Consider the following 13,221-nt stretch of genomic DNA (forward strand, 5'->3'; position numbering starts at 1 on the left):
AAATCGTCTTATCTGTTATAAATTAAAGATAATTATTATATTGACTAATGTGTACTTATATTGATATGGGAATTTTTAAGAAATATTCATAAAAGAGTTTTTCTTGATTACGAAGCGGTTGATCACAGTGATATTAATAAAATGTGAATATCGCGATTATGTAATGTAATTTTGATTCTTAGGCCGGTAATCCTTGTCTGAACGTCGTGAAGCAGGGTAGCTGGTATCTGGAACTATCTTCAGCAGTTTCTGCATAATGCCTCTCTTATCGTGGATTATAGTTATGATCGATATATGAGGCAATTTGTTGGCATATAGAAAACAGGCAAGCCTTGATGACGCATAGGCAATTGGCAACTAAACAAAGACAAACATACTTAAAATATAGAGTATATTTTTAAGGCATTGTTTTTATTATTATTTTTTTACTGTCAATTTTGGTATTTATAACGTTAAGAAGAAAATATAATCATTATTTAAAGTATTTTTGTAAAAAAATAACTCTAAAGTACGGGACTATTTTCACAGTTAAAAACTTCTTTCACAATTAGAAGGCTGAATTTTCCCTGACCAAGCTTATTTTAAAAGGCAGCGTATTGGGTCCTTACACTTTTATATAAAGAATAAAATACGTTAAACAATTCTAAACGTGTATAATTATTATAATATATATTTCTCAAATTAATTCTTAATAATTAATTCTCAATATATTATACTCAAAACCAACGAATATGGTTGTCCCTATGAGTTTTGCTCCACAAAATACTGTGTTTTTGTATTAAGTGTAAAAAGCTCGTATAATTTTAATAAAAAATATAATTTTAAAAAAATGGGGGGAAATATGGACTGCGAACTCCCTCGCAATAATGTTTTTGTTTTCTCAAACTATTCAAGAAGTTTATACACATCGATAATGCCCGTTGATCGGTCGCGAAACTAAATTGAATACATTGCCATAGCGAAAAGGTGGAGATTCTATATAACAAACATGGAAACGCAGCCTGGAGCAGATTGTGGAAGCGACCACACACTTTCCATAGTCATTATGCGTAGCAAGCCTAAAATATATGAGAAAGCAATCTATAACTAAATACCAAAAACTTTAATGGAGTCAGCAGCTTAGTTCTGCGGCATACGCTATTAGAAAAAATAGCCAACTCACAGATGAGGAAACTGCCAGAATAGTATATTTTAGTTACTTTCACAGCGTTATGTCGTATGGAATTCTTTTATGGGGTAAAGCAGCAGATATACAATCTATTTTTATCTTGCAAAAACGTGCTGATAGGTCAATTGATTGCTTGAAACCAGGCACTTCTCTTTGAAATTTGTTCAACTGTATCGTTTTTCTGCGTAGTAATATTAGTTCTCTTTTAAATAACAGTGACATTCACTGTAGGAATACAAGAAATAAGGGAAAACTTTTCCAGCCATCTTACAGGTTGCAGAAAATGAATACTTCATTTATGGACCTAAGTATACGCTGCTATAACATGATTCCTAGTGAAATATTGGAACTGCCTTTAAACAGATTCAAAACACATATTAATAAAAACATTAATGTGTTAAGGTTAATGACTACCTAGAAGACAAAAACGCTTGGCAATAGTTCCAATTATATTGTTATAATTTGTTTTTTATCTTTGAAGTGTCGTGAATATATGTGTAATGGTGAATGTGGTAAATCACAAAATAGATTTTTATTTTATTTTACTTATGTAACTTTAATGACGTTGGGGTTTAAGACAGTTTCCTTTGAATAATTGTAATGTAGAGGGAGGGTAAAACTTGCTGAGTTTGTTGCCCGTTCTTCTCAGAACATGGCCTCCTGGTAGTTTTGCGAACGGATGTCGTAGTCTTGTTGTTTCGCGAATTTTGTAAACGATTTTGACATTCATAAGCATGCCCTAAGTCGCATCTAAACTGAATAAACATATTGTGAATTTGATTGATTGATAAACCCCATAAAAATCTTGTACCAGGAGAGCTAGAACAGGTGTGGGAGGCGGATGCTAAGGATTCCCTGGACAGTTAAGGAAACAAACGTGTCCATACTAAGATGGTTACAATTAAAAAATCGTCTTTCCACAGTTTGTTACCAACGGGTCTTGCCATCATCCAGGCACAAAACCTTGCCCAGGAGTAAGAGGAGGAGAGTGAGAAACTTGTGCGGCGCCACTAACACAATCTTCAGAAATGAAGAGTGTGACTGAAGAAGAATGAAACAACATTATTAATTAAAAATAAAAATATAATTATTCACTAAAATACAAATTTAGCCGCTAAAGCCAACATAACGACGAATAACGACGTCGTCACAGCAGTGGCTGAACTTCTACTACGAAGCTCTGAAAAAATTTCAGCTGCTACGTTGTTGCCCCATCGGAGATTGTTTACAGCTGTATTGACAACACTTACGCCAGTGGAGAACGATTCACCAATAGCGATTTGGTTCTCGTACAACCATGATTGGAACTGAAATAAGTTAAAAGTTTGATTAAAGAGAAATGAAACATAATATTGGTCTGAAATCAAACAATGTAAGCACCCAATCCAACTACATTCATTTGTCTTGGCTTTGTAATTCGTGTACTGGATCAATTTTCATTCATAGCTAAGTAGACCACCGTGACTTGATAGGAACATCTATTTGCATAGCCGAAATTTAAACGATTGAACTCAGAGTTTAGAGTAAATCTTTAAAATTGCAGAGTAGTCTTTAAAATAGTCGTGTGACTGGCAGCCTATAAATTAATTATAATAATTTCTTGTTTATAAAAAGTTCAATGTGATGGCAATGTCGCAGACCAACAAATTACATTAGTTTGTACTCTGTGATTACTTCAAGAAATATTCTATTTCAATAAATTTTGAAAAAAACAATCACCTTAACTATGTCTTCGAAGTCAGTCAAGAATCCAGAAAGTGCAGATATGCAGTTTGATAATCGGGCAGCTCCGCCATAACTAGAAAATAAAATTTCAATATTGTGAAAAGATTGAAGAGGTAATATTTGAATATTTAATAATAATAATAATGATAAAAACGGCTAATTTTAATAAGGTACATGGTATTTATAATATTTATTTTCAGTTTAAATAAACTTTAACGTGGAAAATGGACCTTAAGCAATCCTGTAAATAAAGGTACGAAGTAACAAATCTTACGTTTCCCGAATTTCAGCATAATTCTTGAATAAGAAGTTGAGTACAGTTTGCAGATTTTCGCTATTTCCTTGCAAGGCGAATGAGAAAGCATTGTTTCTATCATGTACTCGGATTTTGTCGTTGTGCATTGTCTGGTAGAGGTAGCTAGAAACAATTGAAATACATGAAACCGAGAAGTTGATTTAATAAATATATTTAAATTATGAATTCTTTATCGGACAAATTTCTCTATTGATTGATATTTAAAAGAAATATTATAATTTTACAATATAATAATTCTAAGTCAGTATAAATGAAAGGAGATGACAATAAACATCATTTAGTGCGAGAACGCTAGACGATTACTTACTGTTCAATCGATGCCTGGTCCTTACTGCAGGCCAGTGTTCGAAGCATCACGACCATATCTGCCGTATTTTCAGATGTATTGTATTTTTGGAACAAGAATTGATAATCGCTAGCATTTCCATTGCGTAGACCGACGCAGTAAACGAAACGACGGGACGATATTTGCACACTGAAATAACCAGAAATTGTTGTTTTACGTACTATTGCTTCACATTATTACTACAGTATAAAGTATCATAACATGAATCTGTAATATACATTTTTCATTATCTATAAACAAATAAATTCAACATATTCCTACTACTATTAACACTTACGACTACTCACATAATATATCTAGTCACTAGGACATTACCTATCTTATTATATAGAACAGCAATCGAATAAACAAATATTACTATCGTTATGTTTCGATCATGGCACCAATCCAAGCTGACTTACGGTTTGTTTTGTGTTCTAAAGCTATTCCATTTAGCTTGACTGTCATCAATGCAGCCTTGGTGACCTAAATTGCAAGCAAAGTTAAGGATCTGCATTCTCTGCTGGATTGTGGACGCTGAATCATTGGCTCCATCAGCGTATCCAATCTGTTTTACAGCCTCATCGATGAGATCCAAAAGGTAGGCCTGTATACATATTTAATTTAGATTGAAAGCTGAAACCGTATCTTCGTTTGCTGCGAGATCAGGTAGATAAAGTATTAGTTTTATCTGTGTTATTGTTAAATTTTCTTTAAGCTAGTTTGTAAGGTAGCCTATGTATTGTGTGTCTTTCAGATTTAGCTAGTAAACAGTGTATGTATCTTCTTGCCTTTAAATGAATAAACTTAAGACAATAAATAATTCTAAGATATATCAATTACTTTACCAGTAAAGTAATTGATACTTACAGTATGCATTTAGAATTCAAAGTAATATAGTATATATAATAATAAGTATAATATTTAGTAATAAACAATGTTTTCTCAAACATACTCCTGCATTATTATTGGGCTACATAAAAAAAATCAGTATTTAAATGTTTATCTCATCATACATCATCATAGACTATGTATTACGTACAGTAAATTCATCATAAGCTGCAGGCAAATGCTTGAGTCTTCTGTGAATCCATTCCAGCTGAGTCAATGCGCCGTTCCATACATAGTAATCTGTTTCTTTCGCCAAGAAAGAGAGAACATCGAACGCCACAGGAATCGATATTTGACCAGCACGAATAAAGAATAGAACATCATTAACAATCTAAAATAATATATTTACTTAATTATTTGAGAAAACAAAATATTCAATATCAGTATTCTTATCGTATCTTTGCTCCAAAACAACCAGATTCATAATCCCTTTAAAGTACTGTTAACCATCCGCGTTTTAAATGTATTTAGACCATAATATAGGGTACAGTTTTTGTTATGTAAAACAAATACTGAAAAACGACGCCATCATCTTTGACATGCGATATCTCTATATTTAGTTTTATGTTTTTGTACCAAATAAATAAGAATAAAATGTTCTTTGTAATAATATAGTATAGTATACCTAATATACTGTACATTTACAAATGAACCTAATACGATGGGAAAATGTATGCGCAATCTATAAAATAGCAATGATAGCAACAGTCTACTGAACTATGTACTATATTTATTTGTAGTATACATTAAGTAAACGAAGTTACCTGTGATCTGCTTAATTTATGAATAACATCTTTATTACTTCGCAACTGAGCTGCTAATAATCCCCAGTTCTGATTGTCATAATTAACTCTGTAGAAACCTGAAAGTTAACTAAACGTTTAGGTTTTATTTCTATGTGGAGCTGGTACACACGTGGTTCATTTATTTATTTGTAATCCTAAAGATTCCTAACATATAGACAATAAATTGAAAGAGAGTATTTCGAATTTACCACAACCTGTGTAGTTGTTTGAGCAACTAATTGCTACATGGAATTTTTGAAAATAATGCCTCACAAACTTCTAAAACATCACTCCTAATTAAAATTACTTAAAAAAAAACAAAAAAAACTTGTCAAAGTGGAAAACGTCATGAGATCAGTGCTATTTTGGAACACATACTTTCAAGTATTGTGTTTTTATAAAGTTTGTTGTAATTGCCTTATCATTTAATCTTACCAGATTGAGCGATATTAAGAACGACCCAGCTTGTTCCTGTCGGCTTTTGAACACTTCCGGTTCTCTGAGTCAAAACGTATGTAGGTGCGGTACTTTGGAAATTGGGGCTGTCACCATGGGTCCAAGAAATAGGTATTTGCCAAATGTCATTTCGTGGCGTTCCGGAAATTTGGAACCGACGCTAGAAACGTGAATTTAAGAAAAGCGAGATAAAACTACTTGTTGTTAGTCTCCATACAACGTCAGTCCAATACAAACTTGAATTAACTGAAGTGAAAATGCAATTCAAAATTTTTGCAAAGACATATTAAGAATTTATTAAGTGCCTAGACAGGAACACGTAAATAAAGAAATCAACATATTGAAAAAAATATACCTGAGTGAGAGACACTAATCCAGATGTCATGTTCACGTTGACTTCAACAACTGGTGCGCCAGCGTTTTGAACCCAGCCATCAAAAACTGTTCCTATATCGATTCCTGGATAAGCCATTGCGAAGGTAGGATCTTCAGACACAGCACGTCTAAAGGCTGCATACATATCCGTAGGATATCCAATGCCATAAGCGCTTAAATAGATTACATACTGTGTTAACTCTCAAACGTTATTTTGCAATATAAAGATTACTGTAGTACTGATATCGTTTCTTTTATATAGTGGTAGAACGGTTTATAAATGGACATAAAAATAAAAGTAGTCAAAAAAATATGGCTGCGCCATGGGTATTTAAGGGTGTAAATAATAATTCACGACCTTCTCTCAGAAAATAAAAATCGGTCAATCCGTGTTGGAGGACAAATTACGAACAATGCAAGCCGGTAATTTAACATTTAAAAAGATACATTTATGTCGAATAGATTGTAAAAGTTCCAATATTCATTTTCATAACTTTATTTAAACTATCCGCTTCTGGCTAACTGTCTAGTAAGCTAATCAATGCTTTTTTTTAAATTGTTTAATTTAATACAAATCCCTCTATAGCTGTTGCTCAGATTATCTCAGTCGTAGCATAGCAGTAAAACGTATATTTGAAAACGAAGCAAATGAATATATGAATAAAGATATTTTGAGTTTGAGTATGTTGGCACAGACACATCAGACTATTTCGCCTTTGCAGAGAGGGTTAGGAAAAGCTAAATATAATAAATATAAACTTACTTATCTTTCAAGTAGTATCTTAAAGCATTTCTGAACACGACAGGAGTCACGAAGTGTTCTAACATTCTTAATACAGACGCTCCTTTTGCATAACTGCTGGTACCAAAGTGAGCAGAGATTGAGGGATTGTCAGCTACGGATGACCAGTTCATTGGCTGAATAGATGCGCTTGCATCACCTGATAGAGCACTCTGTACCCTATTCAGAATGAATCTATCATCTAGTTCCAACCAAGGCTCTGCCTGCAAGAAAAAAAAAGGCGGCTGATGAGCAGTAGTAATCAAAATTGGTCTATAAGAATGGTCGAAAGAGGAACGCTTAAAGAAACGCAATCTTGTGTCTCTCCGTCAATTTGATGATGATAAAAAGAGACAGGTACTTTAGTTAACATTGCTACTCATGAAATTTGATAAATAAGGGGGCGTTATTTCTGCCTAATCAGAACAGATATATACTGTTGCCTGAAATTTCTTAATATATCAAACTACAGACACCAACTATATAATCAATATTATTATATAATACTTATAAGTACCTCGTGTGCGCTGAAGTATTCGAAAAAACTAGCAAAAGATTCATTAAGCCACAAGTTGCTCCACCAGAAGCAAGTGACAAGGTTTCCAAACCATTTGTGAGCTAGTTCGTGAGCCATAATTGTAGCAATAAATAATCTATCTAGAACATTTGTATTCTGCTGATCGTATAGAAGGTAGGCTTCCCTGTAAGAAGAATTTAGATTTAAATTTAATGTGTAAATAAAGGAATATTTAATATCGTAAATTAAGATGCTGGTACAAATTCCATTAGCTCCTCCCCTCCGTTTATCTTGTTTAATATTTATGTCTTGTTTCAAAGACATTTAAGGATTGAGCATTAAAACTATGTTTAGTTTCACTAAATCCAAATAACCATGATGTATTTAACAAGTTATTCCGCTTTAGTAATATATTCCTTCATGCCATTAACTTTAATGTCGTTACAACCTTATTCTGGTTTAATGGTACTGCTTTTATACTTAAGAAAGTATTCTGTCCAATACGAAAACAATGTATTGATTGAAATTAGTGGTATCTGATATAAATGCATTAAAGATAATAAAGCATATTAAAATTATAAATTCTGTGACATTTGTGGTTTAAATACCGCATTATCTAATCATACAAGACAAACTCAAATAATATTATAATAATTTAAGATTTAAATGTAATCATACCTGTAGTTAACCATTCCCCAGTTTTCCATAGCTCCAGATGGAAAATCGGGTAATGCGATATGGTCGTTTTTCATTGCCCGACCTTGGCCCATTTCATAGTAGCTGATATTAAAGTACGATTCCATAACTTCTGTGATTTTGAAACCAACATCAGCTGCATAACTATGTTGATTAGTGGGTCCTTCGCGAGAGATGATTTGGAAGGGCTTCTGCACTGTACCCGAGGAATTTGTACTAACAAAATCACTCACGTGGAAGGCTACAAGGTAGGATGATACAACAGGTGTAGGATAGAATCTCTCTTGTACTCTACCGGATGGTAAACTGTTAAAAAAAAGTTTTATTGAGGTTAAAGATAAAATAACTATTACGGCTGTTTGTAAAAGCTCGCGAACAAAGTACCTTAATCCAAATTATATTATTATATAAATTTATAGCTGCCCCCGCGAACATCGTTTCGCCTTAATATGTTTTTTTTACTTAGCCCACCTTTTAGTAGCTATATATATGGAACATTTTTCTATGCCCCATAGCGACTGTTCACTTTTCCGGAATAAAAAACCTAAGTACAAAATATAACTAAATATTTCGTTTTTTTTTTTCAATTTATATCCTCAAAGTTAAAGGAATAAATAATAAAAATACACGCAGTCCAGTCAAGGTTTGCACTTAGTACCATATTTATTAACAAATAAAAAATAAGGGTTGATCGTAGACTGGTGAAAATTTAAGGTGGGTTATTAGGTTGTTGTATTATATTATACATAATAAAAAAATTAAAATGTATCAAAAACTTTTTTTAAAAAATTGGGGTGGTCACCCCTTGTCCATTAGGGGTTTCTCGATGCTCAGACTTACTGAATATGCATAAAAAATTTCATAAAAATCGGTCGAGCCGTTTCGGAAGAGTATGGGAACGAACATTATGACACGAGAATTTAATACATTAGATAATATAATACATAATAATACTAATAATAAACTAGCGACCCGCTTCGCATGGTCAACGATGATCCATACCTTGAAAACCTTTTTTACCTAATCGTTTAATATATTTCAACTATTAAGAGATAATTATTATTTATTACACTACTTTCTTAACTCAACGTTTCGAATGTTATTTATATGAATAAAATTTAATATATAAAATTCTCGTGTCACAGTTTTCGTTGCCATACTCCTCCGAAACGGCTTGATTGATTTTGATGAAATTTTTTGTGCTTATCCGGTATCTATGAGAATCGGCCAACATCTATTTTTTATCCCCCTAAATGTAAGGGGTGGTCCCTAAATTTTATTTTTTATTTTTTAGACAAAATTTTTAATTACTATTTTTTTATGATACAGCATCAAAAATACACTCAACCCCTAACTTTCACCCCTGAAAAACATCAACCCCAATTTTTTTATAATAAATGGTATACATGGCAAAACGACGTTTGCCCGGTCAGCTAGTTATATTATATAATTATGCTGAAATTATTCTTACTAACTATAATCAATATAGTATAATAAGATTATAAAATTAACAACAATAAAGAAGTTTTCCGAATACTTATTTCTCGGTAATAACCTTTTCCTTGTCCCTTTAGACCTTCACAAATTAATGAAGTAGGTTTTTTTAAGTTTATTCATACTTACACGTTAGTATTAGCAATAGCCATGTTTGAGAACGATGGTCGTAGATTGGCACCTCTTGTTATCGTTATGGTAAATGGACATTTGAACTGAGGTTCGTCAAAGCAGGGGAACGCTTTTCTAGCATGGTAAGGCTGGAACTGCGTTGTTGCGTAGTAACTGAAATAAATTTAAACAACTAAGTTTCTAAAACTATTTCGACAGTTTAAAGTTCAAACTAACGCTGATTATTAATTATTAATAAGATAGGTCTGCTCTTGTCTGATATTTTTGAAAGCAAAAATAAAGATTTGCCAGCAATCCGCGCGTTTAGTTGAAACTAAACTTAGTGGCTCGAATCTCTGCAGATTCGAGTGTTGTAGGTTAAAATAGTAGATTTTATATCACCAATTTAAAAAATTGAAAATTACGTACTGATTTCATAAGGTTTTCGTTAAATATCATCCATTTGAAATAGTACAAGATATGAAGATAAGAGGTTTTCTAAGAATAGTGCAATGTTTTGAGGTTGGAAAAATTTCGGTATATGAAGTTTAAACTCTCACCGTTTTTCGTTATTGTAGTAGTAATATCCTTTGTAAAAGCCTCTATCATGAGGATTCTCGTTAATACGCCCTTTGTAATTAATGGTAATGAAATACGTGCCTGGCACGATCTCAGATGCAAAGTTGATGGTAACAATTTCATAATATCTATCAATTGTAAACGGATTTGGTATTTGAAGAGATACAGGTCGCTCAGTCGCATCCAAAACGGACACTTCGTCGATTGATACAACGTTCTGGTGTAGCACAATTTGCGTTAAGTTTTCACGCACCTAAAAAAGACCCATCTATAATTCTTCTGTGAGTGTGTATGTCACTGAACTTCTCTCAAACGACTGGACCGATTTTGATGAAATTTTTTGTGTGTGTTCAAGGGGATCTGGGAATGGTTTAGATTCACAAATCAGCCCGCCAGATGGCGCTGCAGTCGGTACTTTCATACTTTGCTTTACTAATTGCTTGAAATATCATGCAGGAGAACGTCTGACGGGTCCACTAGTTTATTTATATAATACAGCATACTGAAGTGAAGCGAATACTGGCTTAAAATCAGAGGCGATACCGATCGTTTTATATACAATTTTTATTTATGTCTATATCCATATCACTGATGTTGCAACTTTAAGGTCGCACGGTATAAAATCTCAAGAAGTTAAGATTTCAAACACTATTAGCTGTTACAGAGTACCGACGCTGAGTTGTACAATCTTAGTGTTTAGTTTTTTATGTTGTAATATTTTTTTGTAAAAGGAATATTATAATTAATGTTATATTACAAAATTTACATAATTACCATTATCTAAGGTAGGTGTGCTGTGCTTACTTGCTATTTTATTCATGAACATTTTTTTTTAAATTTACTGTAGTCTGTAGTATTTTGTACTAAATATGAACTCATTATGGACTAATATAAGAAGGATAAGGTAAACATAATCTTATTAAACATATTATCTTTAGATTACAATTTTTAATTTTTATCATGATAGCAGTCATTACTAATGATATTATTATCTACGATATATTTATTGGCGGTATTATTTTTTAAATACGACACGAGTCATTCATTTATAAAAAAATTAAATTATACATACTTTTGAAATGCCTTGTATAGTTAATATATGTTGTATATTTAATAAAACATATAATATTATTAAAAAATATTTTTGTGATTATTAGCGTGTGTGTTTGTACATTTGCTAGTTTCAATTACTTGTCACATTAGTGTAACTTTAAAATATATTGCTTTTTCAACGTAGTGTCAATAACCAAAAAAATTAATCATTATGTAAGGGATAGCTTCGCTCCTCCTTATTACTTTAATTTATTTATTAATAAAATAAGTCTCATTCTCGTATATTACCTACAATCTGCGATAAATGTAATTTATTTAAAAAAAAATTAAAAACAGTATGTTAAACTGACATAAAGCAAATCAGCGAAATGGCAACTAACCTGAACTTGTAGCTGCACGATACCGTTGAACCTAGATTCTTCTAGGTATACATCTAAATCAACAGTTATTTGTAAAGGCTGAACATTATCCAGGAGTCTGTATTTAGGGTCATCCAAATTCGTGTTGTATCCTATCCATTCAAAACTATAAAGTTCATCTTGAGGCTCGGTATGTGCCAACCCCACTGATAGGGCTATTATGGTCACCAGCAGTTTCAGATCTATAAAGACGTTATTATTCATTAATAGGACATAAGAGAAACACGTTGCATTTGTTTTAACGATTGTGAGGTTTCAAGAACTGCCACTTCCTCTGCTATGTCTTTGTAATAGCTTGTTTTAAATTATACAAAAAATCTATTGGATCCCTGTGTAAAATTTACGCTAGGGTTTATGATATAAAGTGGGATTCTACATATTTATACATTATTACTGAAGCTACGATTACAAAGTATGTCACTTAACCACTTGAATTACGATACAGATGTAATATATCGAGATTCTTGTTTGCAGTATTTAGTGTTAAGCATTTATATTGAATTAGGGATATAGACATATAGGATTCGCCCACAAATGATATAACAATTTGCAATTTTAACTTTAATATTTTTAATCAAATAAATTACAGCGTATTTGGGACATAGAAAGGTAAGTTTTCACCAAATTTCGTTAAAAAAAAAAATTTGTAAAAGATAAAAATTAAAAACCAAAAACTTGTTTTTTTGAATTTTTCACATAAATTTTGAGGTTATGTGAAAAATGTGTGAAAACAAAAGTTTTAGATCTTTTTATTACCTACAACTTTGCCATTAAACTTTCTTCGATAGGACTTTTAGTTTTGCCGGAAATCGAGATAAACAGTTTTTTACCCTTAAAACTCCCCCCCGCCCCCCCTACCCTTCCCGACCTCAGATCGCCCGTAAATTATTTTTCCTTTAATTTTTATAATATTCTCCTTCTTTTCCAATAGGTTTCATCCTACTATTATTTTTTTTGGGTTTCAAAAATTATCGGCACTGGTCTAATTGTTTATAACCACGCGATAATATCAAATATCTTAGTAGGTAATTAGAACATATTTTTAAAATGGACACTCCCAGGTAAAGTTCATTGTAGCAACGTCATGTTCACTGGCGTATGATAAAATTAATTTGTAGTTGTGGAAGCAAAACTTATGAGCCTGGTTTTTGCTGCCTTAGCAACAAGCTTTATCAAGAAAAGTCTATATTTTAAGTTATAAAATTCTCTTATGGCTTCAATTGAAGTCTGCAAAGGATAAACGATTGTATATTTTCTATTTATATTATTTTTTTATTAAATTAAATTTAACTTTGAAAGCTCAGATTCAGTATTTTTATCACTTTATTTTAAAAGAAAATATATTTTTTGAGTGAACTAAACTTACCCATGGTGACCCAGCCGGTATCAAACCATTAACTAATACATTAAATTGAAATTATTTCCTTTATCTATAGAAAATCGTCTTATCTGTTATAATTACCAGATAATTATTATTGTGACTAGTGTACTTATCTTGATATTGGGAATTTTTAAGAAATATTAATTAAA

General features: G+C 32.0%; 1 protein-coding gene across 1 annotated transcript; it reads right to left on the minus strand.

The window, feature by feature from the left end:
• Window positions 1-2,233: 2,233 nt before the first annotated feature.
• Window positions 2,234-13,104, minus strand: LOC125053386 (membrane alanyl aminopeptidase-like). The gene is made up of 16 exons (XM_047654735.1): window positions 13,058-13,104; window positions 11,653-11,873; window positions 10,201-10,472; window positions 9,659-9,814; window positions 8,018-8,341; window positions 7,340-7,523; window positions 6,805-7,046; window positions 6,022-6,214; window positions 5,646-5,826; window positions 5,190-5,287; window positions 4,577-4,756; window positions 3,957-4,141; window positions 3,517-3,684; window positions 3,168-3,311; window positions 2,888-2,966; window positions 2,234-2,475 (listed from the first exon to the last, which is right to left on the minus strand). Exons 1-16 carry the CDS (start codon window positions 13,059-13,061, stop codon window positions 2,263-2,265), a joined length of 2,844 nt encoding a protein of 947 aa, XP_047510691.1. The 5' UTR covers window positions 13,062-13,104; the 3' UTR covers window positions 2,234-2,262.
• Window positions 13,105-13,221: the final 117 nt, after the last annotated feature.

This window comes from Pieris napi, chromosome 10 (genome assembly GCF_905475465.1).
Source record: "Pieris napi chromosome 10, ilPieNapi1.2, whole genome shotgun sequence".
Classification (NCBI taxonomy): Eukaryota; Metazoa; Arthropoda; class Insecta; order Lepidoptera; family Pieridae; genus Pieris; species Pieris napi.

Coding starts and splice junctions, on each gene's coding strand:
- LOC125053386 (XM_047654735.1), bottom strand. Junction 5,288..5,645: donor TCTTAATATCGCTCAATCTG/GTAAGATTAAAT, acceptor GTTAACTTTCAG/GTTTCTACAGAGTTAATTAT. Junction 3,312..3,516: donor GACCAGGCATCGATTGAACA/GTAAGTAATCGT, acceptor AATTGTTTCTAG/CTACCTCTACCAGACAATGC.